Below are 23,609 nucleotides of genomic sequence, written 5' to 3' on the forward strand. Positions count from 1 at the left end.
GGCGGCTCGTCCCCACCATCCCACAGGGATCTCCGTGCCTGGGTACCTCCCCTGAGCCCCATTCGCTGTTCCTCATTCCCTGTTCCTCCTCCTCTGGGTCACCATCTTCCCCCTTGGCCAGGCCCCCTGGGACATCTCCACTCCCATCATCTCCTCTCCTGGCCCATCGCCCTCCCAGGGCAAACCCTGCCCTGCTTCTCCTTCTCGCTCTTGCTCCCAGATAATCTCCTTCCATGCTCCTGCCTCCCTGGACCTCCTGCCTTGGACAACGTCCCCTGGATCAACTCCCCTCCTGCCCCTCAGGCCACCCTCCCTGGACCACCTTGGCAACTTCCCCCCCCAGATCCTCCTTCCCCAAACCTCCACTTCCCTGGACCTCCCTGTCCTTTGGGCAACCTCCTCCTTTGAGCAACATTCCCTGGATCTTCTCCTCCCTGTGTCACCTTCCAGGATCTCTCCCCATCCTCCACCCCGTGTCCATGTCCCCTCTTAAACCCAGAGCTCCTCCAGGACCCGCAGCCCTGGGGACCCAGTGACCATCTCAGCACCACGGCTTTTAAAACTCCCGAATCCAAGTTTTATTTCCGTGTAGGAGAAGAGGGATCACTCACAATATATTATTGTTCAAAAAGAAAATACATTCAACAGCATTTACAGTGGAATGACATTAAAATCCTCGAGGAGGAACAGAAGGACCAGGAGATGGTGCTCTGGTTAAGTGCTGCTGATAAGATGATCTCTGGAAGATGGAGCAATTTTTTTCCGTTAGCCTAAAATCCGGGGGATTTCTGGGTTGGGGTGCTCCTCGCGCTCCCCACGCTCCATGGAGCTGTGCAGGGTCTGTGATGGGGGTTCCCAGAGGGATGAGGCGATGGGGGCACAGCACAGGGAACCTCTTGGGGCCCCAGAGCCCAGCAGGACCCTCGGTGCCAGCCCTTAGGGAGCAACACCCTGCTCCCTGCTCTGCCCTGGCCGGGAACACCCCAATCCAGCCTGGGAACAGCCTGTGCTGGAGCTTCTCCCTGCTCCAAGCTCCCAGGTGACACTTGCATTGACACAGCAGAAAGGAAAATAAGGCATTCTGAAGAGCTCCATTTCAGCCTGTTTTACAGACCTGACTCAGGCCCCCAGGGGGACAAACCCCCCGGGACACTTTGGTGCTGCCACAACCCAAGGCAGCGGCACCAGGGATCAGTGGGGAGCATCCTCCCTCTTCCAGGCAGGACACCTGGGGCCGGGACATGGGCAGCTCTCCACAGGCTGAATCCCAGGCTGGATCATTTAAGATCAGCTTTCCCGAGCCAGGGCAAAGCTCCAGGAAGGAATGAACATTCCGGAGCAGCTGCTGCAACTCTCGGGACAACGGGAAGCAGCTTGGAGCATCCCACTCCCAGGGATCCCTAGCGCCACTCCTCCAACCCCAAACACATCATTTCCAGATGGGAATGTCTCTGGAACACCTTTGCCATGCTACAGGATCCAGCTTTGGAGCAAACCGTCGCTTCCCTGCAATGGGAATCATTCCATCACTATCACCCGAGCTCGGGGACGAGCCGAGGAGAATCGTACTCGTGCTGTAAAAACTCAGACAGACACTCCTGTCTTCATCATTTTTCATCTATTGTGTACCATAGAAATTTAAGCAAAATAATTTTATATATATTTCTATATATATATATGTATAAATTAGAAGCAAATAAATAAGATTAAAGGGTGCACTGAGAGCAGTGGGGGCTGCCCTGCACCACTGTGACGCCATCCGGGGCCGTGGGGACTGTACACTGTGGGGATCACAGGGATGGAAGTGCTGGAAGCTGATCAGGAGGAGACTGACGGATGAGGAACCTGATTGCATAAGTGTCCCGTGTGCAGCCTGGATATTCCAGTTACCATTGCCTCAAGGTTCGTTATTGCTAATTAACTTCCACGTGGGTGTGACGGGCCCAGCTCAGTCAGTGTGATATGATGGAGAGCCAGAGGAGAGGAGACAGCAAAAATGGGATCCAGCAGGGATTAGCAGGGCCAGTGCAGGTCTCCAGGTGTCCCTGCTACTCCCCGGCCCAGCAGATCCCATCTCTGGGATGCTGCCACCTCATGCTTCCCTTCAGTACCCCTGGTCCTCACCTGTCACCAGCAGTGCTCACTCCGCTTCTCCCAGTGCATCCAGGGCCAGGCAGGGTGATGACACCCAGGAGGGGTGAGGGGGACAAGGGGTTCCCTGCCCTGACAAACTGGAGCCGCTGCAGGGTGAGCCCAGGATGAGGAGGAGAGGGATGTGAGCCAGGAGCAGGTGCTGGGATGCAGGGACCCACCACCCTCAGCCTGTGGCCAGGCCTGTCTGACTGAACAGGGTGGGAGATGCACGACCAAGGCTCCATCCCAGCAGCACCACTCCCCTCCTCTCCCCACGGCACCTCTTCCTTCCTCTCCCAGCCAGCTCCTCAGGCACAGCTCAGCAGGGAGATACGGATGGAAAAGCTGGCATCGAGACCCAGCCCCCATGTGCAGGGATTTGGAGCAGGGACACGGAGCCAGGAGCATCACTGGGATAAAACTCTTCACTGCAGGGGCCTGGCATTCCCAGCCTCGCTGAGGCCATCTTGCCCTCAAGATGTGGTTGCAGGAAAACCAAAGCAAACCTCACTCAAACCACTCCCACACGATAAAGACAGGCCCAAGCTTTGCCTGAACACATCAGAATGTGAGGAAGCAACTCCAACACTCTTGAAAAAAACAAAATCCAGGTCAAAACCACCAAAGTCACCAGCTGAAATATCCTACTTGGTGTTACTGGGATGACTGGGCACTGTGGAACCACCAAGAGCCTCCAGGATCAAGCGCCACGGCTCCTGGGGACAGCTTTCCAAGCAGAGTTGTTCATGTCCATCTTTGAAGGAAACCTGAACCAGGAGCAGGATTTGTTTTTTTTAAAAAAATAATTCCACAAAGTCCACACAGAAATGGGGTCCCAAAAAAAAAAATAAAATGGCAAAGAGAAGAGCTCACACAAGCACGGCATTCCCACACCCCAGGCATCTTTGGAAGTCGACGTCTCAGCCGCTGGAGCCGAGGCGCTGGAGGATATAGGCAGCAACTCCTGACAGCAATGAACATCCTAAACTCAACCCAGCTCCACGTGTCCTCACTCCTAAGCAGTCACTGGAGAAGCCATCATTAAAAAAAAAAAAAAAAAAAAAAAAAAAAAAAAAAAAAAAAAAAAGCTATTTATTAGTGCATAAAAAAATAGGTTTGGAATCCCTGTTTGGATCTCTGCATGTATTGACTCTGTCAGCCTGGCGGGACGCTGCCGGCGGGTCCTGGCTGTCCCTCGGGCTGTGCCCGTGTCCCAGGGCTCACTGGGGGGCTCAGAAGATGTCGGGGCACACGCTCCAGTCCTGCTTGTCCTTGGCCTCCCAGTAGCCGCCCTTGTAGACACAGATCAGCTCCCCGGTGACGGCGTCCACCTTGCGCTCGAACCACAGCGGGATGTACCCCTCGTATTCCTTCCCTGGATGGGCAGAACAGGGGTCAGGGGCTTCTCCATCCACAACCCCACAACCCCACAGCTGCCCCAAGAGCCAGGACTGCCTGTCTGTTGGTGCTCCCAGAGATAAGACTGATTTGAGCCCAGCTGTGCTGTGGCCATGAGGGCCAAAGGTAGAGTGATCTCTAGAGGGACAAAGTGACTGGTGGGACATGATGGCCAGGGACACGATAATCAGCATGGCAAAGCAGCCAACAGCCCTCCCTACCAGAGCCCACAGCCCCAAAAACTCAACCAGCCCCCACAAGTGTCCCAAACCCACCCACAAGGGTCCCACAAGTGTCCCAAACCCACCCACGAGGGTCCCCCAGAGCTGCTCTCCCCTTGCAGGGTCCATCCTCCACAACCATCCCACAGCAGGGGCAGCACAGTCCCTGCATCCTGAACCATGCAAAGCACCTCACCTTCCTCCAGGGCCTCCACGGCCTCGGCCTCCCTGCGCCGGCGCACGGCTCTCTGCTTCTCCTCCAGCCTCTGCTTCTCCACATTGGCCTCGTCCCAGCGGCCGCTCTCCATCAGCCGCTGGTCGGGGCGCAGCCGGCTGTCCGTGGGCGCCACACGCTCCTCGGGCTCATTCAGCGTCAGCGCCAGCTCCGAGAAGAAATACATGTTCTCTGCGTTCTCCCTGGAGCCAGAGAGCCTGGTCAGGATGGGGACTGGGGATACCTCAGGCACAGCCCCCCAGCCCCACTGATCCACTCCTGCTGTGCTGGCACTGCTGGGGCACCTCCAGGGCTGGGGCAGCTCTGGGACCCTCCTGGCAAGAGAGACCTGGAGGGGCTGGAGCGTGTCCAGGGAAGGGAACAGAGCTGGGGAAGGGGCTGCAGCCCCAGGAGAGGCTGAGGGAGCTGGGCAAGGGGCTCAGCCTGGAGAAAAGGAGGCTCAGGAGGGACCTTGTGGCTCTGCACAACTCCCTGACAGGAGGGGACAGCTGGGGGGGGTTGGGCTCTGCTCCCAGGGAATAGGGGATGGGATGAGAATGGCCTCAAATTGTACCACAGCAGTTTTGGACTGGACATTAGGGAAAATTCCTTCTTGGAAAGGGTGGTCAGGCATCGGAACAGGCCGCCCAGGGCAGTCCCCAAGCCAAGAGAATATCCCCAGTGCAGGGACTGTCTGTTGGTGCTCCCAGAGCTCAGACTGATTTGAGCCCAGCCCTGCTGTGGTCACAACAGCCAAGGGAGGAGTGGTCTCCAGAGGGACAAAGTGACTGGCGGGACATGATGGCCAGGGACATGATAACCAGCAACGTGAAGCAGCCAACAGTCCTCTCTGCCAGAGCCCACAGCCCCAAAAACCCAACCAGCCCCCACAAGTGCCCCAAACCCACCCACAAGAGTCCCCAAAGCCACCCTCCCCTTGGAGGGGCCTATTCTCCCGCCTCAGAAAAAGCCACTCAGCCCCACAAGTTCCACATGTCCTCAGGCCTGAGCACCGGAGCCTCCCATTCCACAAGGCTCTGGGAAATGCCACCCCCATCCCAATCCTGCTGTCCCAGGGGACTCACGGGAGCGGGTACTTCCTCCACAGGATCTTTGGGGACAGTGTCTGGTAGACAGTTTTCTGCTTGCCCTCGGTGCTGGTGCTGCCATGGCTGCTGTGGACGATCTTGGAGCACTCCATCTTCTCATCCCACGTGCCCGACATGACATAGTGGGCTTTGCCATCGGCGTCAGTCACCACTCCTGTCACCTGGCAGGGGGACATGGCTCTGGTGGCCTTTGGGAACGCCAAGAAGGTCCCCACAGCCTCCAGGTACCCAGCTGGATGTGCAGGTGTGTCTCCTGGGACATCTCTGACCTTGCAGGTGGGTGTCCAACCCACCAAACCCCTCCCAGATCTCAGTGCTGCAGCTCCAGCACATCAATGCCAAACTAGGGGACAGGGAGGTGCCACCCAGCCCTCCCTGGTGAGCCACATTAGAGGTGCCTGACCAGCCCCTCAGCTCCATGCTGGGGCTCATCCCAGTGGTACTGCAAGCCTGGAAGAGCCAGCTCTGACCCCTGAAGGAACAGAGTTCCTGCTGGACACTCACCTTGCGGGGGACATCCCTGGAGAAGTAGCTGTAGGGGGTAAATTTCAGCTGGCATTTATCTTTGGACTTATGGTTAACAATCTCTATTTCACCAGACTGGATAAAAGACACAGAAGCACAGCAGGGAGAGACAGAGGAGGGTTAGTTGTAGTGCAGGTACCAATCACCACTGGGCACAGCAGCACCAGTGACTGCCCCTCACACCAGCCACCCCCACCACCTGCTGGCCTTGGGGACAGCCAGAGAAGGCTCCAGGAAGCCTTTCCCATCCCTGCAGGAAAGCACAGCTTCCCATCATGGCAGGAGCATGTGCCCTAGGAGGGCAATGCTCCTCCAGACCCCCAGAGCCAGGCAGGGCCTGTCCCTTCACCCACCTGGTCAATCCAGAGCTTGCCCACGATGATGTTGTGCACAGTGGAGGTGACTTTCCTCCAGACATAGTGATTCCCACTGGAGTGGAACTCCAGGTGGATGGCGCCTGTGGAGAGAGCAATAATCTGAGCTCAGCAGGGACAGATATTCCCCAGAGCCCATCACCACCCACTGTGCTCATCCTCAGGGCCATCCCTCTCCCTGCATCCCCCAACCAGGTCTGGCTCTGGATTCATCCCTCCCTCAGTCTGCTCCAGAAAGGGAGGTTACAGCTCTTGCTGCCCTCTGTCAAAAATAGTCATGTTAAAAGCAGGTCAGAAATGTGCTGCCTGGTTGAGTCAGGCACTGGCACCACTCTGGGAATGCTGCCTAGCCTAGGGACAGGCAAAAGGAAAATGAAATGCTGGAAGGAGGCAGCTTATTGCACTTGACTGGCAGGGAGAGGGTTAAAACAGGCAGCAAGTTATCTTTAAATATCCTGGAAGGAGAAATCAATTCCTGGGGAAGCGGGATATTTCCAAAGCAAAAGAGCCTTTGCAGCTGATATAATTTCCACTTCCAGAGCAGACATGTTATTGATGAATCATTGGATCAGGAGCACAAATCTGGGCTCCTCAATTACTTGGGGTGGAATTCACTGAGCCCCAGGTGAGTCCAAGGAATTCCTACAGGCTAAGGAAGCAGTTTCTCTAACTGCTGGGTTTTGCATGAGCACTGCAAGGCCCATCAATCCCAGATAATTCCAGGATCCATCACCTACCCAGTGGCATGATGGAGAGGTATTTGCCCCTGAACTTGCTGGCAATGGTGATCTCCTGCCACAGCGTCCACCCTCGCCTGGAGTACACGTGGTGGGCGGCTGCCGGGGGGTGGTGGCTCACCTGGGGACAGGAGACACAGCCCGTGAGGACACGGCTTCATCCTTTGTTAAAGGGATTCTCTGGGTTGTAATCATTGTTTTTATTGTTTTGCTTATGTTTCCCTGCTTAGTTAAGTGTCTGCAGAAATCCATTGGGGAAGTCTTCATAGTAAGAAAAAACAGGGGAGTTGTGGAGTCCCTTGAACCCCTTGGGGGAATTCCCAGGGTTCTGCCTTGGAAGGATCTGCCATAGAGTCTTTCCTGCCTAGGCTGAAAGAAAGCTCTTCCCCATGGTGCTGTGCACAGTGTGCTCTGCTCTGGTCTCTCCTCTCCCCACACTCCTGGGTCTGTGGTTTCCCCTTTCCCCACTGGCTGTGGTACCCTGGGTGCCCAGCCCCATTTTCCCTACAGGTCACTGACCTTTGCCTGCCCCTTGTACTGCCCCCGTGCCCTCAGACCATTGGTTCCTGACCCCTATTTAGGCTTGTGCACAGCACACAGCCAGGTCTTTGTCCCTGATCTCCCTTCAGTGCCAGGAATAAACCTCGCTGGAACTGAATCATACCAAAGCCCTTCTTGCCTCTCTGCTGAGCTTAGCCGTGGCGTGTGATGTGTGAGCCTGGCTGCTCTGCCTGAATTCCCCACAAGTGGCTTTTCCACAGGAGATGCTGACTGGGATATAGGCAGCAGCTCCATCATCTAAAAAGCATAGTGATACACACGGCCACCGCAGAGCCCAGCTGAGGGCTCAGAGAGGTGACAGCTCCATACCAGCCCAGCACTGAGATGGGCACCAGCTCCACACCAGCCCAGCACTGAGATGGGCACCAGCTCAGCACACAGCTCCACACCAGCTCAGCACTGAGATGGACACCAGCTCAGCACACAGCTCCACACCAGCTCAGCACTGAGATGGACACCAGCTCCACACCAGCCCAGCACTGAGATGGGCACCAGCTCCACACCAGCTCAGCACTGAGATGGACACCAGCTCCACACCAGCCCAGCACTAAGCACACTCCAGGCTCTGGACAACCCAGTCTCCTCCTGGGCATCAGGGAGAGCCCCATGCACTGCCCTGGCAGCAAAGGGAGACACACCAGGATCCTCCCAAGATTTGCTAAGGCTCATTTCAAACCATGATCCATGAAATCTTCACTTGAACAACCATCACTGAGAGATCCTGCTGTTTTGTGATCCCAGGACACAGCCCTGCTTTCCTGGGGTCCTGGCTGAGAGCCATGGGAACAGCACCTGGGTAATCCCAGAGGACACAGGCCCACAAGTTGTCCAAAATACACAGCAAGACTTTGGCTTTTCCCTCACATACACATCAGGCTGGAAAAGCAGACACAGCATTCTGAGAGTGACTTGTTAGAGGATGGTACTCACATGGCCCTGCCCTGGAAAAAAAGCTGCCCAAAACAAAGGTAGGAGCAGGAATATCCCAGGCAGAGGGATGTGTCCTCAGACAGGCCCTCAGCTGGTGGCACAGCCTGGCACAGGCATCCAGCACCAGCACCCATCGATCCCCAGAGCTCCAGGATGATTTCCCTGCTGTAATTACAGGCTGAGCGCCCTGAGCTCTGGATTACACACACAGGCAGGGCCAAGGCCTCGCCATTAAATCCCAGTCACCAGCAGCAGGAAATCCTATTTGGATAACTGGATTTCAGGCACTGGATTATCACTGCTTGGCTGGGCGTGTTGGCAGGCTGAGCAGCACAGGCAACATCCAAGGAAAATTCAGAGCAGTGGGAAAGGCATCTGGAATTGGTCAGGAATATCAAATCTGGGTACAAACAGAGGAAAACTGGGACCAACTGGAGAAAGTAATTCCAGGCAGGTTATTTATCTGGGAGGGAACAGGGACAGAGGATGGAGTGTAGAGAAAAGGGAGGTGAAAGTGTTCAGGAATGTTGCACTCAGGGGAGAGATGTGGTCAGAAGTATCCAGGGGGGACAGGCAGCCCTGGGCTTGGCACCACAGCTGGGATGAGGCTGACAAATCCACCCAGAAGTTCCAACTGGACCTCAGGAAGGTGAGGGTGGGGTGGGATTTGACAGGAGGTGCTGTCCTGCTTCAAGCCAGCACTCCACACATGTCTGACAAGTTTGGGCACCCACTGGCAGGGAGGGCTTTGCCTGTTTCTGCGTGTCCTGCGAGGAGCTGGTGGCAGAACTTGGCACCACTGCAGCAACTGCTCCAAAGGTGGGGACAAGGGGCCAAGCCAACCCAGCCAAACCTGTGACCCATCCCCACCTTGTCACCCAGCACAGAGCATGGAGTGCCATGTCCAGTCCTTCCTTGGACACCTCCAGGGGTGGGCACTCCACCACCCTGTCCCCACACCATTTCTGGGAGAAGAGCCCACATGAGGCTCAGGAAGGTGCTGGCTGCCCCCCAGCAGCACAGGAGCCCCAGGACGAGCCCAGGGAGCCTCACCTGCTCACAGAGGGATCGGAATCCCAGCTCCTCCAGGCGGTCCAGCTCGTAGGTCTCCCCCAGGAGGGGGTTGAATGGCTTTGCAGTGCGGTGCACAGTGGTGGAGTAGGAGGACACGGAGAAGGCGGCCACAAAGCACATCTGCTCCGTGGAGCTCTCACACTTCACTGCCTTGTCCAGCAGCTCGTGGTACTCCAGGTCCTCCGTGAGCCGCTGCAGCATGGACAGGGGCTCATTGAAGTTTACCTGCAGGGGAACAAGGCAGGGTTGATGTAGGAGCATCCCTGGACGGCAGGGAGAAGGAAATCTGCAGACCTGAGATATTCTAGAAACACGTGGTTTTATTGCAAGGGTCGTGGGTAAAAAGGGCTTTGCCTTCAGCCACCAGCCTCAGCTAAAGGGAAGCCCCAAAGAGAAAGGGAGAGAGAGAGGGTCTGAGGTAAGGGAGGTAGAAGAGCTAAGAGCACTAAGAGGGGTAAGAGAGGCAAGAAGAGTGCAGGGGTCAGAGAGCGAGGACCTTATTATAATCCATTATATCTCTTTTTGTGTTGAACATTCTAATTTACAGTGACCAACCAGTGCAAGATACAAAACCTACAAACTTTGCATGCAGCCTATGAGAACTACTATATTACCATATCATCCTATATTCCAAACTCTAAAGACTACTTTACTTATCCACCTTTTCCCTGACACCTTGGCAGGGTGGAGAGGGGTTACATTCTTGGGTCCTTCTGTTTTCTGTCCTTCAACCCATCTCTAGCTATTCACCATCTTCCTGCCTGCCATGATCACATCTCAAAGCTGCCCTTCATTTCTATTTCACTCACAGGTTTTACATCTCCAGTATTTCTTACGAGGCAATCATATTCGCAAGCCCTTCCTGTCCCATCTTTCCCAACAGGTTGAGAAACCAGGTGAGATCTCCAAGAGGCACCACCAAGCCCAAAGGAAAGGGAATATGTGTTTTGCTCCCTGCTCTGTGCCAGGCAGCACCAAGGTTTGGGGTGTGGGGGAGCCAACAGCCCTGTGGGATCATCAGGGATCACCCCAGGTTATCACCCTGTCCCCAAAATGAGCCTCAACTACAAGCTCAGCCCCCTGCTGCCTCCCAGCCAGCATCCCACAGGACAGGGATGTGCTGCTCCCTTCATCACATCCTGGGAAAGCCATCCCTGTGCCAGGTGAGCCAACTGCCCAGAAAACCTGGAAAAGCCCCATTGTGGGGTCTCCCAGCTCCTGGGACTCCAGTCCCAGGACAATACCCCTATTTTTCACTCTGAAAATACTGAAATTAAAAAATAATTGAAAGCAAGACAGAGCCACGAAAGGTCTTTTGCCTTTTTAGCTTCATTTCAAAACAAAGAAATATATTTTAAGAGGACCAGATGGCTGAAGAACCACTTCTCTAAGCCAAGTTAAATATTTCATAGTAGAAAAAACAAACTCCAGATTCGAGGATTTAGCTTTTTTTAGATTCTCCACTCAGGGATTTAGCCTGTAAAGTGGCAGGGTTCTTACAGCATCAGAGAAAGAGAGAGCTGGGGAGAAAGAGCAGCATCAAATCCACATAAAGAGCAAATCACTTGGGATAATTCTCGTGAGAGATACAGAGAACAAAACCAGCAGCTGCATCCTCAGCACTGCTCAGAAAACAGGGAGCAAAACCCTTTCATAGGGGAAGAAGATGAATCCACCCAAATTCCAGACTCCTAAAACTCTTTTCCTCCTTTTCAGTGCTGCAGGATTGTTCATTCAGAGGGAAAAGCAAGGAGCTGTTTGCACAAGAGGTTGCTCAGCCCATCATATCCCCAGCAAGGGGATGGATCTCAGGAGACCTCAGAGAATCTCAGGAATGCTCTTAATTCATCAGGAATCTCCCTAAAAAATGTCCACATGCAGCTGAGCTTGTGGGGTGGATCCTGGGGCATCTCCGCCAGGACCCTCCTCATTTCCTAGTGACTGTGGGATCAAGACTTCATATAATCCCAGAATGATTTGGGTGGGAAGGGACATTAAATCCCATCAGTCTCATCCCTGCCATGGGCAGGGACACCTCCCACTGTCCCAGGCTGCTCCAAGTCTCAATGTCCAGTCTGACCTTGAATTCTGCCAGGGATCCAGGGGCAGCCACAGCTGCTCTGGGCACCCTGTGCCAGGGCCTCAGACCCTCATGGGGAACAATTTCTTCTTGTATTTAATCTAAACCTCCTCTCTTCCCTCACCTTTGGACTCATGCAGCTCCCAGGATAATTTGATTGACAGGAGAAGTAGGAATTCCTCTCTCCAGGCACCAGCAGCTGCTGGGATTTCACATCCTGAGCTCATTCCTATGTCCATCACACCCTGATCTGCTGCTGCTGCAGAACTGGATGGTGCTGGGCTGTCCATCCCAGCTGCAAATAGCACAAGGAAGTGACAGCTCATCACTATCAGCCAGAGCTCTGAGCCCTCACTCTCTGTTTGCAGAGACAAAACAAAGCTAATTCAGCATCCCAGCCTCTGGAATGTGCTCCTTGCTCTTTACCCAACAGAGGGTGGACCATGAATACAGCTCTGTGCAGCTCATGTGAGGGACTGTTCCACACAGGCCCCCCCCAGCAAACCCTTTCAGGCCATTACAGGGAGCCTTTGCTCCCAGGGCTGAACCAGCAGCACCCCAAATTTGCCCCCAGCATCTCTTTCATCAACAAACTGCTCTCTGTAAGGAAAAGGCTCTCTGAGCCCCCAGGGTGGAACCCAGCCCTGCCGTGGTTGGTGCAGATGGGGCTGAGCCCTGAGTGTCCTGTCCTGGATCACACTGGGGAAAACATCACCAGCAACAAGGTCCCTTCTTCATGAATCCTCAGGGATTCACAGTGTCCTGCTTCCCTCTATCCCTCTGCAACAGCTGGATTTGCAGAGGACACTCAGGCAATGTCCCCTCTGCTCCAGCCTCCCCTGGAGCAAAGATGTGCTGGAGCAAGTCAAGAGGAGGCCACCGAGATGCTCCCAGGGCTGGAGCCAGGCTGGGAGAGTTGGGGGTGCTCACCTGGAGAACAGAAGGCTCCAGGGAGAGCTCAGAGCCCCTGCCAGGGCCCAAAGGGGCTCCAGGAGAGCTGGAGAGGGACTGGGGACAAAGGATGGAGGGACAGGACACAGGAAATGGCTTCCCACTGCCAGAGGGCAGGGCTGGATGGGATATTGGGCAGGAATTGTTCCCTGGGAGGGTGGACAGGCCCTGGCACAGGGTGCCCAGAGCAGCTGTGGCTGCCCCTGGATCCCTGGCAGTGTCCAAGGCCAGGTTGGACATTGGGGCTTGGAGCAGCCTGGGACAGTGGGAGGTGTCTCTGACCATGGCACGGGTGGGACTAGATGGGATTTAAGGTCCCTTCTCACCCAAACCATTCCATGATAAGCATGCAGCATTTGCAGAGGGCTCTGCCAGCACAAAATCCAGTCTCTGGAGACAATCTCCTGTCCCTGTTTGGGGCTGCTGTGCCACCACAGCACTGGCAGGACCATCCAGAGCTGTGACCCAAACTCTGTGCAGAGCCCAGAGCCAGCCCTGGCTGCAGGGACACTGGGACTCACGGGCATGGGGATCTTGGAGAGCTCTTTGCCAATGCAGTTCTTCATGATGCTCCAGAGGTTAAGGCTGTAGTTGGGCTTGTCAGGAATGCGAGACCGTCTCCTTTTCCTCGGCAGGAGATCTTTGCCTGTGGACTCATTGTAGCTGCTTTGATTGGAGCTCTCAAAGACCTGTGGAAGCAACATAAGGAACTCAGGTATAAGCTGGACCCAGCCAGACCCAGCAGCTCCCAAGAACAGCAACCACAGGTCAGGAGACACCTGAGAAGCATTGCTGGAAGCCTGTTCTCCAGAGAAATATGGGTACAATTGTCCCCCAACACCTTCCTGCTTCTCTCAGGAGAATGCTTAGGATGCTGATGACTCTGACATCTGTCCCTCACCCGTGACTCACAGAGGAACCACCACACAGCATCTGGACCCAGATGGAGGGTCCCTCACAGCCATCCCCTCTCCCCTGGTTTCACCCCACCAGGACCATCCCTCCCACTCTGCCCAACCAACTCACACTGTCCTCCAGGTTCCAGTCCTCGGGGTGGCCCTCGCTGGCCCCGCTCAGGTTGCTGCCTGAACGCCTGTGGGAAGGAAACAACAGTTCAACAGCTTACCTGTGAGAGCACAGCACAGGGCACAGAACACCCAGGGCTGGTGCAGCATCACCAGAGCACCTCCCTGCACCACCCCACGGGACTGCCAGGAAGGATGAGGGCTGACAGAGGCTGTGCACAGCTGTTAGGAGGGGATTCTAAAGACAGGATGCTCAAGAAGGGATTCTCAGCCCCAGACCCGGGGGCACAGAGATTCTGCTTTTGTCACCAAGCCAAGTGATGTCACCGTGGGTCAGACCACAGGTTCCTCCAGCCCAGGTGTCCATGGAAGAGTAAGAGTAGGTGACAGCAGACAGAGGGCAGAGTTTGATGGGATACTGGGAAGGAATTGTTCCCTGGGAGGGTGGGCAGGCCCTGGCACAGGGTGCCCAGAGCAGCTGTGGCTGCCCCTGGATCCCTGGTAGTGTCCAAGGCCAGGCTGTACAGGGCTTGGAAAAACCTGGGATAGTGGAAGGTGTCCCTGCCCATGGCAGGGGGGGAATGAGAGGAGCTTTAAGGCTCCTTCCAGCCCTACCCATGCCATGATTTCATGATCCTGTCAAGGCATTGTGCTCCCTACCTCTGCCCAACACTCTGAGGGATTTCCCTCCAAGTCCCTGCTCCCATCAGTGTGGGGCAGAGGACTCAGGTCTCCCACAGCATCAGCTGACACCTGCCCTTCCTCACCTGCTTCACTACAATGGGGTGCCATCCTTAGCCTTGCTCCAGGAATGCAGGAGCAGCTGGATGCTGGATGGACCCCTGGACAGAGGCTGGGAAAGTTCTGGAGGACATACCCACAGGGTGACCCCGTGGGAGGGACTGCTGCAGGAAAACTGGCCCTTCCCAGCCCCTCCCGAACTCCCAGGCAGGCTGGGGGTGGTACCTGTGGTGCTTGGGGTCTGCAGTTACAGTGATAAAAGCTGGTGCGTCCTCCATGGCATCGAAGTACTCTGTCTCCTCATCTTCATCACTGGCCTCTCCTTTGGCAGACTGCACACTCCCTGCTGGAACAGAGGCTGTGAGACATCCCGGGCTGCTGGTCCCCTCCAGAGCCCACCCCGCGGGATCTGTCCCCACTGTGTCCCCTCCCTGCACAGCCTGACCCCTCCTGTGCCTCCTGCTCCACACCCCGAGGATGCTGTACCGATTCCCGGCTCCTAAAAGCAGGAATGTGCCCTGCTCCCCAACCCAGGCACACAAGGCGACCCTGCCATGCTCCAGAGCACCCCCGAAAATGCCCCCAGGCTGCCCGAGGGTGACACGGGTGTGCCCAGCCCGCGTCTGATGTGGCTCCGCTCCAGCACCGCCCCGTCTGTCCGCCGGGAAATCCGGTTTGGATTAAAGCAGGAAAAAAAGTCACGTGTTTCAGGTGATGCTCAGAGAGGTTTCCCGGCCCCGCATTTCCAAACATTCCTCCGCTTCCGTGGGAGGGATCGATGGCTGTGACGCCCAGAGCAAGCGCTGCCTGCAGAGTCCCTGCGCAGCTTCCCTGCTCCTACCCCATCCCGGGCAATCCCATTCCCTGCCTCACTCTCACCCTCGGGAGGAGCAGGGTCACCACCTCAGGGAGATCTGTGCCTGTCCCTGCAGCGATTTCCACCCTGCCCTCCCCAGCTGCACCTCAGAATTGTCCAGGCTGGAAAAGCCCTCTGAGGACATCAAGCCCAGCCATTCCCTCAGCATTGCCCAGACCTCATGTCCCCAGGTGCCACATCCATACAGCTGTTAAATCCCTCCAGGGACGGGGATACGGCTGGACAACCCTTTCCATTAAGAAATATTCCCCAATATCCAAACTAAACTTCCCCTGAGGCCACAGAGGAACAAGGGCAGTGCCTGGCACCAACATCAGCCCCCTCTACCAGCCACTGCTCTCTCCCTCGGGTCTATTTTTCCTTTAAAAGTAAGACCCGGCACTATTAGCAGTTTTTGTGGCTGTAACTAATGCTTCCCTGGGGGAAGGACATTTGGCAAGAATCTGCAAAGCTGTTGGATCTTATTGCAAATGAGTCCTGGCTATTCCACTGCCACTCCCAGCAGCCAACTCAGCAGTGCCAGGGACCCTGAGTCTTTTCCCAGTGCCATGGCTGCCCTCCAGCACACAGAGATGTGCCCACCATAAGGGTTAAAGCTCCCAAAATAGCTTGGAGTATCATCAGTGAGCTAGGGACACAGCCCTCTCTCACATGTGAATCTTGGGGACATCCAAGTCCCTGAGCAAGACCAATTAGGAATAATTATGGTGTAATGGGATCCATTTAAAAAAATACCATGGGGATACAGGGCATTGCCTTGGGCATCCTTCCCATTGCTGGCAACTCACTGGGAGCAGCCAGGCAGAATGCCCTGATCCATCCCAGAGGTGCCTGAACAGCCCTGTGCCATCCCAGGGGACCCCAAACAGCTGTGCCCCATCCTGGGGGTCCCTGAGTGGAACACCCCAGTTCATGCTGGGAGTCCCTGAGCAGCCCTGTCCCATCCCGGGGATCCCCAGCAGCCCTGTCCCATCCCGGGGATCCCCAGCAGCCCTGTCCCATCCCGGGGATCCCGACCAGCCCTGTCCCATCCTGGGGATCCCTGAGCAGCCCTGTCCCATCCCAGGGATCCCGACCAGCCCTGTCCCATCCCGGGGATCCCGACCAGCCCTGTCCCATCCCAGGGACCCCGAGCAGCCCTGTCCCATCCCGGCTCACCCTTGGCGGTGCTGGAGATGCTGGCGGTGCCCGAGGCCAGGCCGGGCGCCCCACGGCAGGCTCTCTCCAAGCTGTTGTGCTGCTTGGCTAACTGCTCGATGGTCTCCTCCAAGCGGATCCGCTGCTCCCGCTCATGCTGCAGCAGGCGCTGCCATTTCCGGCTGTGGCTCTCAGCTAAGTCCAGGAAATCGCGGCAGGCCTGCGGCAGGAAGGGACAGGGACAGCTCAGCTGGGAGGTGTCACGGCACACGGTGACCCCAGAGCTGCTTCCCCAATATCCCCTCCTGCTCCTCTCCCAGGAGAGTGGTTTTACCAACTCCCAGAGCTTTGCTCATTCCCCACAACCACAGCTCAGCTCCGGCATCCAAAGCTGAACCATCCCCAAGGAGGGGGCTGCAACACAGACATCTGTCCATGAGCCTGCCCACAGCCTGTCCCTGTCCCCATCCCTGACCCCCCTGTGGTCCTCAGGAGCCCAGGCTGGGCCCTCACAGCCCTCAGCCAAGCACGGAGGTCTTGAGTGGCACCTTCATTCCCAAATTCAGCAAGTAAGAAGCTGGATGGGATAGTGGTCCCTGGGGTGACAGCCATAGACAGGAGAGGATCATAGAATCACAGAATGGTTTGGGCTGGAAGAGACCTAAAGATCATCCAGTTCCATGGGCAGGGACACCTTTCACTATCCCAGGTTGCTCCAAGCCCCATCCAATCTGGCCTTGGACACTTCCAGGGATTCAGGGGGCAGCCACAGCTACTCAGCTACTCTGGGCCACTCAAGCCAGGAGCCAGCAATCCCTGTACTCCAGGGAGGCAGAAAGGCAGGATGCCCAGCTCCTCCCTGGAGCTGCATAGCCCAGGACACAGCACAGGGTCTGGCCTGGCCCCTGCAACACACCCACCATGGCCAGAACCCCCCATTCCCCTCCCCAATGAGCCCAGGGGACCCCCAGCCATAAGGACCCCACAGACATGCTGGGCTCATGGAAGGAAGGCTCAGGGAGGCTCCAAGTGAAGCCTTGCAGTACACACAGCATCCCCATCCTGTGCCACCAGGCAGGGGACAACACAATTCATGCTTGCAGGAGAACCCCTTGGCACCACCCCCCCTCCCAAAGCCCCCCAAGACTGGCATCACCCAGTCCCAGCTGCGCCAGAGTCCAGCAGGAGATTTCCGGGAGCAGGACATCCGCCCAGGGCTGGGACACCGGGACACTGCCGGCTGTCCCACACTGCCTCATCCCAGACAATGGGCTCACAGGACAGCCCAGCCCTCACAGCTCTATTTTTAGGTTATTTTCCATCTTGGATGAAACCCTGAGTTCCGTGGCCTCGCTGCCTCCTTTGCCATCAGCCCCACGTGCAGCTGAGCACGGACCAGGGCTGCTCCTCCCACCCCAAATCTCTGCCAGATGCGACACACTGAACTTCTTCTTAGGTTTCAAAGTAGGAAAACAGGATTTTTATGGAAATTCTCCAGGAGCTGGCAGCATGAAGAGAAATTAACTGTGCTTGTGCAATTCCTTGTCATACCAAAGAAGCCCAATGCATAAATGCTGGCTGAAAATTCAAACCTATTCCAAAGTACTAAAACCAGAGTTCTGGATGTCTGACAGACTTCCAACATTCCCAGGACCTGATTATTTTCTGTTTCCAGCTATTTGGAGTCCACAGATGATCCATCCAGCTCTTGGCTTGGTTAGTCAGCATTTGGGCTGCAGGTGGCACCTGAGGATCGAGGTAACTCCTGGTCAAGAAGATCCAGGGTTTCAGCTTCCATGACTTACTCTGATTTTACCAGGATTTGTCCAAGAAAAGCTCCAATTCATCCGTTCTTCATCAAACCTCTCCTTTGGACAGGAGCAGGATTTGAGACTCATCCAGGGAAAGAAGTTTTTCCTTTAAGGTTTTGCTTCACCTACACCTGGAGCATGGAGGGACGAGACCCTCCATGTGTCCCCTCCATCACACCCTTGATGCTTTTCCCACTGAAGGCAGGACTGGGGCTCAGGGTCCTGTCCCCACAAATTCCTGGCTGTGCTTCCATCTTACACATGTTCAAAACCAGGATCAACTCTGGGACCCTCCTGGCAAAGAAACACCTGGAGGGGCTGGAGCGTGTCCAGGGAAGGGAACAGAGCTGGGGAAGGGGCTGCAGCCCCAGGAGAGGCTGAGGGAGCTGGGAAAGGGGCTCAGCCTGGAGAAAAGGAGGCTCAGGGGGGACCTTGTGGCTCTGCACAACTCCCTGACAGGAGGGGACAGCCGGGGGGGTCGGGCTCTGCTCCCAGGGAACAGGGACAGGAGGAGAGGGAACGGCCTCAGCCTGGGCCAGGGGAGGCTCAGGGTGGATATTGGGAATATTTCTTCATGGAAAGGGTGGTCAGGGTGACACAGCTGCCCAGGGCAGTGCTGGTGTCCCCATCCCTGGAGGGATTTAACAGCCATGTGGATGTGGCACTTGGGGACAATGGTCAGTGGTGGCCTTGGCAGTGCTGGGGGTACAGCTGGACTTGATGCCCTCAGAGGGCCAGACCAGACTCCACATTTTCAGGGCTGTGTTTCACCTCCTCCTCTGGAAACAATTCAGCTTTTCCCCATCCCAAAATCTTTCTTGGAGCCACCCATGGCCCAAAGCCCATGGGGACCCTGCCCTGGCCCATCCCAGTGACACCATCCCAGACCAGCCACTGGCTCCGTGTGTCCCATGGATGCACTGGGCTAAGAGGGTGAAACCAGGGCAAGTAATGGGATATGGCCATGACCTTCCCACTCCAGCAAAGCTCATTATCTGCTCCAAAGGTCCAGCTCCACAAGCAGCAGGCAGAGAAATGCCCAGTCTGGCACTGAGAGTGGGAACTGTGGCTGCTCCCAGCTCAGGGGCTGAGCACTTTAAAACGAGATCACCTGTAATTATCCTACTACAATTAACCATGGGCTGGAAGGTGTAACAGGGAATTAGGGGGAAAGGAAGTAATTACTGAGGCAGGGCTGGGAGCTGGGAGGAGAACTTGCTCCAGCAGCTGATGGGAATCAACATCCTAATGAAAAACAACAGGTAACACCTCGGAATCCCCCATCCCAAAGCTTCAAGGAGGATTCCATGCTAAATCCCAAAGGGAAATCTCCACCACTGGGCTTCATTTACAGCTATATTAAAAAAAATCCAAGTGATCCAGAATGGTTCTCAGCATTGTAGAGCGTGAGGAGGTTTTGGAAAGATGAGCAGGACAGGCCTCACGAGGCCACAGATCCCACCATGGGCTGTGGAGCTTCCATGGAGCAGGTGAGGACAATGCAGAGTCCACACTGCATCCCACAATGGTGTCCATGTGGGTTTAGGAGCTGGGATACATACTAGGATTATTCCCTGGTTTGGAAAGGCTGTAGGGGCCCCTCTCTGCAGCCTCTTCCTCTGTAATTCAGACAATGGCTTGTTCCAAACCTGGATCAAAGGATCCAGATCAACCCAAACAAGGATCATGTTTGCTCCTGGGGAGAGAAGTGATGCCAAGGGTGGAGAGGGGAGAATATCCTGCAAGAGGGATCTGCCAAACTCAGCCCCCACTGCTGGCACCAGCAGCCAAGCAAATTGAAGTGATTAATTTGGGTTTACACCCCCTACAGCCAGACAGTGCCAAGTTCCACAGGGATGCTCACTGGAGGTGGGAGCAGCACTAAACAGAGATCAGGGGATATTTTTTCACAGTCTCTGTCAACTGAACTCAGTCCTGAGCCAGAACTCATCCCTGTATGGAACAAGGGCTGCAGGGCACTGGGGTGAGGAGCTCAGACACAAATATCCCAGCTCATCACTCATTCCTGGCATTAATCCCCCACCTTGGTGTTCCCAAGGTACAAACAATCCCAGCCACTGAGCAGGAGCAACACCTCGAAATCCAGCTTATAAAATTCTCATGGAGAGGTGGCTAAATTTAGTTCCAGCTGAACTTGCTTGGGGATGTCGGCAAGACACAGCCACAAATTCACACAAGGCTGGCACAGGGACAGAGGGAAGAGGCTCCCTGAGGAACGCACCCAAAGGAGAGCACAGAGCCCAGACTGATGGATGAAAGTGCAGGAAGAGTGATTCCCCACTGAGCTGTAGGGCTGAGGAGTCGAAGGCATGAAGGTACAGCCTTGGGAGGCACCACCCTTCTCAAAGCTCTCTCAAGATCCACCCTCTGGAGAGCAGAGAAGGGGAAAGGGCAGAGGATGTGTGCCCATCCCCACGTGCTCCTCACCCCATCAGGAGACTGGGTTTATCCTTCACAGCATCCAAACTGCTGCCTCCCACTCACAGAGGGGCAGCAGGTACAGGAGGTGACAGAACATGACCTGGATTTTGCCCCAGGGATGGTGCTGGATCAAATCCTAAAGTTCCAAAGGCTGTTCTGCCTCAGCAGCATCACAGCACAAATGGGGTTGGAGAGCAGCAGCCAGGCTGACAGGTCACTAGTGACCAGAGATAAAAGCAAACTCCATCCATGTGCAGCCCCTGATCTCAGGGAACCCCAGTGTTACCTGCAACCATGTGGCAGGAGGGACAGAGGTGGTTTCTCCTCCTCACCATGGGCAGAAAAAGTTGTGGCAGGTCCTAATCCAGCAATGGCTGATGAAACTGTAAATCCCAGGCAAGACAGGAAGGCACAGCCAAGGTGGCCAAAAGAAATGGAAAAATACCACCGAGGTTCCTGCAAATTCCCGTGGAGGAAGAGGCAAAGTGCCATCGAGATCCTGCCGAGGAGCAGGAGGCAAGACTTGGTGCCATCAGCTCTGTGGTCCCTCCCTGTGCCCAGCAGCTGCTGAGCCAAGGGCACATTTAGCACCTTTCACACATTTGTCACGGCAAATATCCCGATTTCACAGCTTGTTGCTGGCTAATGGGAACGTCGTTAACAGCCCCGGGATTATTCATGCAGCAGGAAACAACCACCCGAGGTCACCCATGTCCTGCCAAGGTGGTGGTGTCACACACCCGCGGGGATCTCTGCTTCCTCAGTGGAGCAAACAGTCAAAATCGGATAGAAGGAACAAAGAGATGAGGTTAATTAGCTTGAAAGGGTAAATGATCACAGCAAGGCCTGCCAGACTTCATAGAATCATCGAATGGCTTGGCTGGAAGGGACCTTAAAGCTCATTTTGTCTCATCCCCCAGCCCTGGGCAGGGACACCTTCCACTATCCCAGGCTGCTCCAAGCCCCAATGTCCAGCCTGGCCTTGGGCACTGTCAGGGATCCAGGGGCAGCCACAGCTGCTCTGGGCACCCTGTGCCAGGGCCTGCCCACCCTGCCAGGGAACATTTTCTGCCTGGGGTCACCACAGGGTGACAATCTCTGGGGCAAGCCCAGCACAGCTGAGCATTCCCAGTCTCCAGCACAACGCCGATGGATGCCAAGGGAACACACTCACACCTGCAATCCCACCTGTCCCAGGATCCCGGAGGATCAGCCATGCAAATCCAACCTTTGGGCAGGAAAAATCCAGCAGGGAAGTGCCTGCTGCTGTGGGACCAACACCTCCTGCTCCTCAAGCATGGGACAAGGACCACTCCATGGCCCAGGAGTGACATGAGAGGAGGCAAGTGCCAGATGCGTTCAATCATCTCTTTTTCCTGGGTGAATTACAGAGCAGGAGCCATCACTCCACTCAGCGGGGACAGAGCTCTGCCATTCCGAGTGCCTGGGAGATAAGTGCTCCCTTCCTTCCTGGAGTCATCAAAACCCTGGGACACAGCTGGCTGCTGCTTGCTGCAGAACAGCCCCCCGAGGGAAGGGCAACTGCAGAGCCTCTGTTTGGCTCTGAACACAGCGAGACACAGCACGAAACCAGAGCATCACAGGATCATGGGCTGGGTGGGAAGGGACCTCGGAGTTTGTCTCATTCCACCCCCTCCATAGGCAGGGGGACTTTCCACTAGGCTGCTCCGAGCCCTGTCCAACCTTGAACACTTCCAGGGATGGGGCTGAAGCCATTTGGGTTCAGAGCGGTGAGATACAGACTCACAATCTGCCACTGCACCTAGAGAGGGTTAATTTGTCCTTCTTCCCCCTAAAAATACTCTGAGAGCAGCAAGCAAAGGGGAAATACAAGGACAGAGCCAACCTGAATCCCAAATCATCCCACACACAGTCAGATGGCAGCGAGAAGTGGTCTGGAGTGTGGTCATCTGCTCGACAGCAATGGCACCCGCAGCTGTGCTGGGGCCCAAGGCCAGGCTGCTGCTCAGCACCACATCAACACAGCCTGCTTAAATAACAGCAAATCTGTCCTAGATCCTTGGAGTGACCCTCAGCCAGCATCCCAGCTGTCTGAAGCAGGGTGTGGGAACACCAGGAACTGCTCCTCCCTGGGGCAGGGCTGGTGGGGAGAGCTGGGCTGAGCCTCAGCTCATCATGACACCCTGAGAAACCAAGGTGACATTGCATAAAACCCTCTGAGATCAACATGGAAAATCATCCCGCTCCCTCTGCATCCACGGGAAATAGGTGCTACAAAAAAGCACAGACATGGAAAAGATCCTTAGTGATCCAACAGGAAGTGGGAAGACACTGGAGGAGGCTCCAGCCCACCCCTTGATGCAACTGTCAGCAGCCCAGCCTGACCCCAGTGCTTGAACAAGGTTCTCCCAAAATCCCTGATGGTCCCATTCCATGTGGCACCTTGTGCCCCAGCAGTGCCTGCTTCTCTCTGGGGTTCATGGATTCCCTGGGAGTCAGAGATGTCCACGATGGAGATGCTGAAGACAGAGAAGTCCAAGACTGAGAAGTCTGGGATAGGTATGTCCAAGATGGAGACATCCACACTGTGGTGGGGTCTTGTCTTGTCTCCTGATTGTCAATCTGGGAATTTTTCTACCTTTCCACATTATTTTGGGCCACCTGCTTTAAGGCCATGACACACCAATGTTCCAACCAGATCCACCCTGCCCAGGGGTTCCTTGGAGCCAAGCTCATCCCAAAGCTCATCCCGAGGCAGCGGGGCTGGCACAGCATCCAGACCCCGCCTGCAGCAGCACCATCAGCCCCATGGAGCCCACCCCAAGCAATAAAAAGGGGATTAGTGGGAAACGGTGGCAAATCCGCCGGGCTGGCTGTGCTAAGAGGCTCTAATCCCAACCCATACAGCCTCCATGGAGGAGGAATCCCAGACCCATCCGGAATCACAGCACTCAGCAGGACAGAAGGACGTGTTCAGTGTGGTTCTGGGAAGGGGAACGAGCCAATGCTGCCCAGGGTTACAGATCAAGGCAATGCCAGCCTGGAGCTGTGCCACAGGATGGATCTGGTTTCTGCTGGGAAAACAACTAAGGAATTGGCTGGATACTCCAGGGTGCCAAATCTTCCACTCCAAACCTCATTGAGCAGCACCCAGCAGCCTCCACTGGCCATGCCAGAGGGTGCTAAAGACATGCTGGGTGCAGTACAGAAGATATCCTGGGAGCTGAGACTGTGCTGTGACCTCCTTCTGCAGTGGCCACCCCAAAACTGTGTCCCTGCAGGGCTCC

At 55.6% G+C, this 23,609-nt stretch overlaps 1 protein-coding gene across 8 annotated transcripts in view; it reads right to left on the minus strand.

Moving 5' to 3' along the window:
• Window positions 1-554: 554 nt before the first annotated feature.
• OSBP2 (oxysterol binding protein 2) overlaps window positions 555-23,609 on the minus strand; it is a 94,026-nt gene continuing 70,971 nt past the window's right edge. For 5 of the 8 annotated variants that reach the window (XM_083874255.1, XM_083874254.1, XM_083874252.1 and 2 more), the window contains 11 exons: window positions 16,109-16,307; window positions 14,299-14,419; window positions 13,334-13,400; window positions 12,829-12,996; window positions 9,256-9,501; window positions 6,712-6,832; window positions 5,954-6,057; window positions 5,580-5,675; window positions 5,052-5,236; window positions 3,949-4,169; window positions 555-3,508 (listed from right to left, as the gene is read on the minus strand). In XM_083874255.1, the coding sequence (XP_083730381.1) occupies window positions 3,366-3,508; window positions 3,949-4,169; window positions 5,052-5,236; window positions 5,580-5,675; window positions 5,954-6,057; window positions 6,712-6,832; window positions 9,256-9,501; window positions 12,829-12,996; window positions 13,334-13,400; window positions 14,299-14,419; window positions 16,109-16,307 (1,671 nt within the window). In that variant the 3' untranslated portion in view covers window positions 555-3,365. The remainder of the gene's footprint in view (window positions 3,509-3,948; window positions 4,170-5,051; window positions 5,237-5,579; window positions 5,676-5,953; window positions 6,058-6,711; window positions 6,833-9,255; window positions 9,502-12,828; window positions 12,997-13,333; window positions 13,401-14,298; window positions 14,420-16,108; window positions 16,308-23,609) is intronic. The other 3 variants (XM_083874256.1, XM_083874253.1, XM_083874251.1) reach the window with 1 other exon arrangement.

Source organism: Zosterops lateralis (genome assembly GCF_965231275.1).
Source record: "Zosterops lateralis genome assembly, chromosome: 17".
In the NCBI taxonomy this organism is placed as follows: Eukaryota; Metazoa; Chordata; class Aves; order Passeriformes; family Zosteropidae; genus Zosterops; species Zosterops lateralis.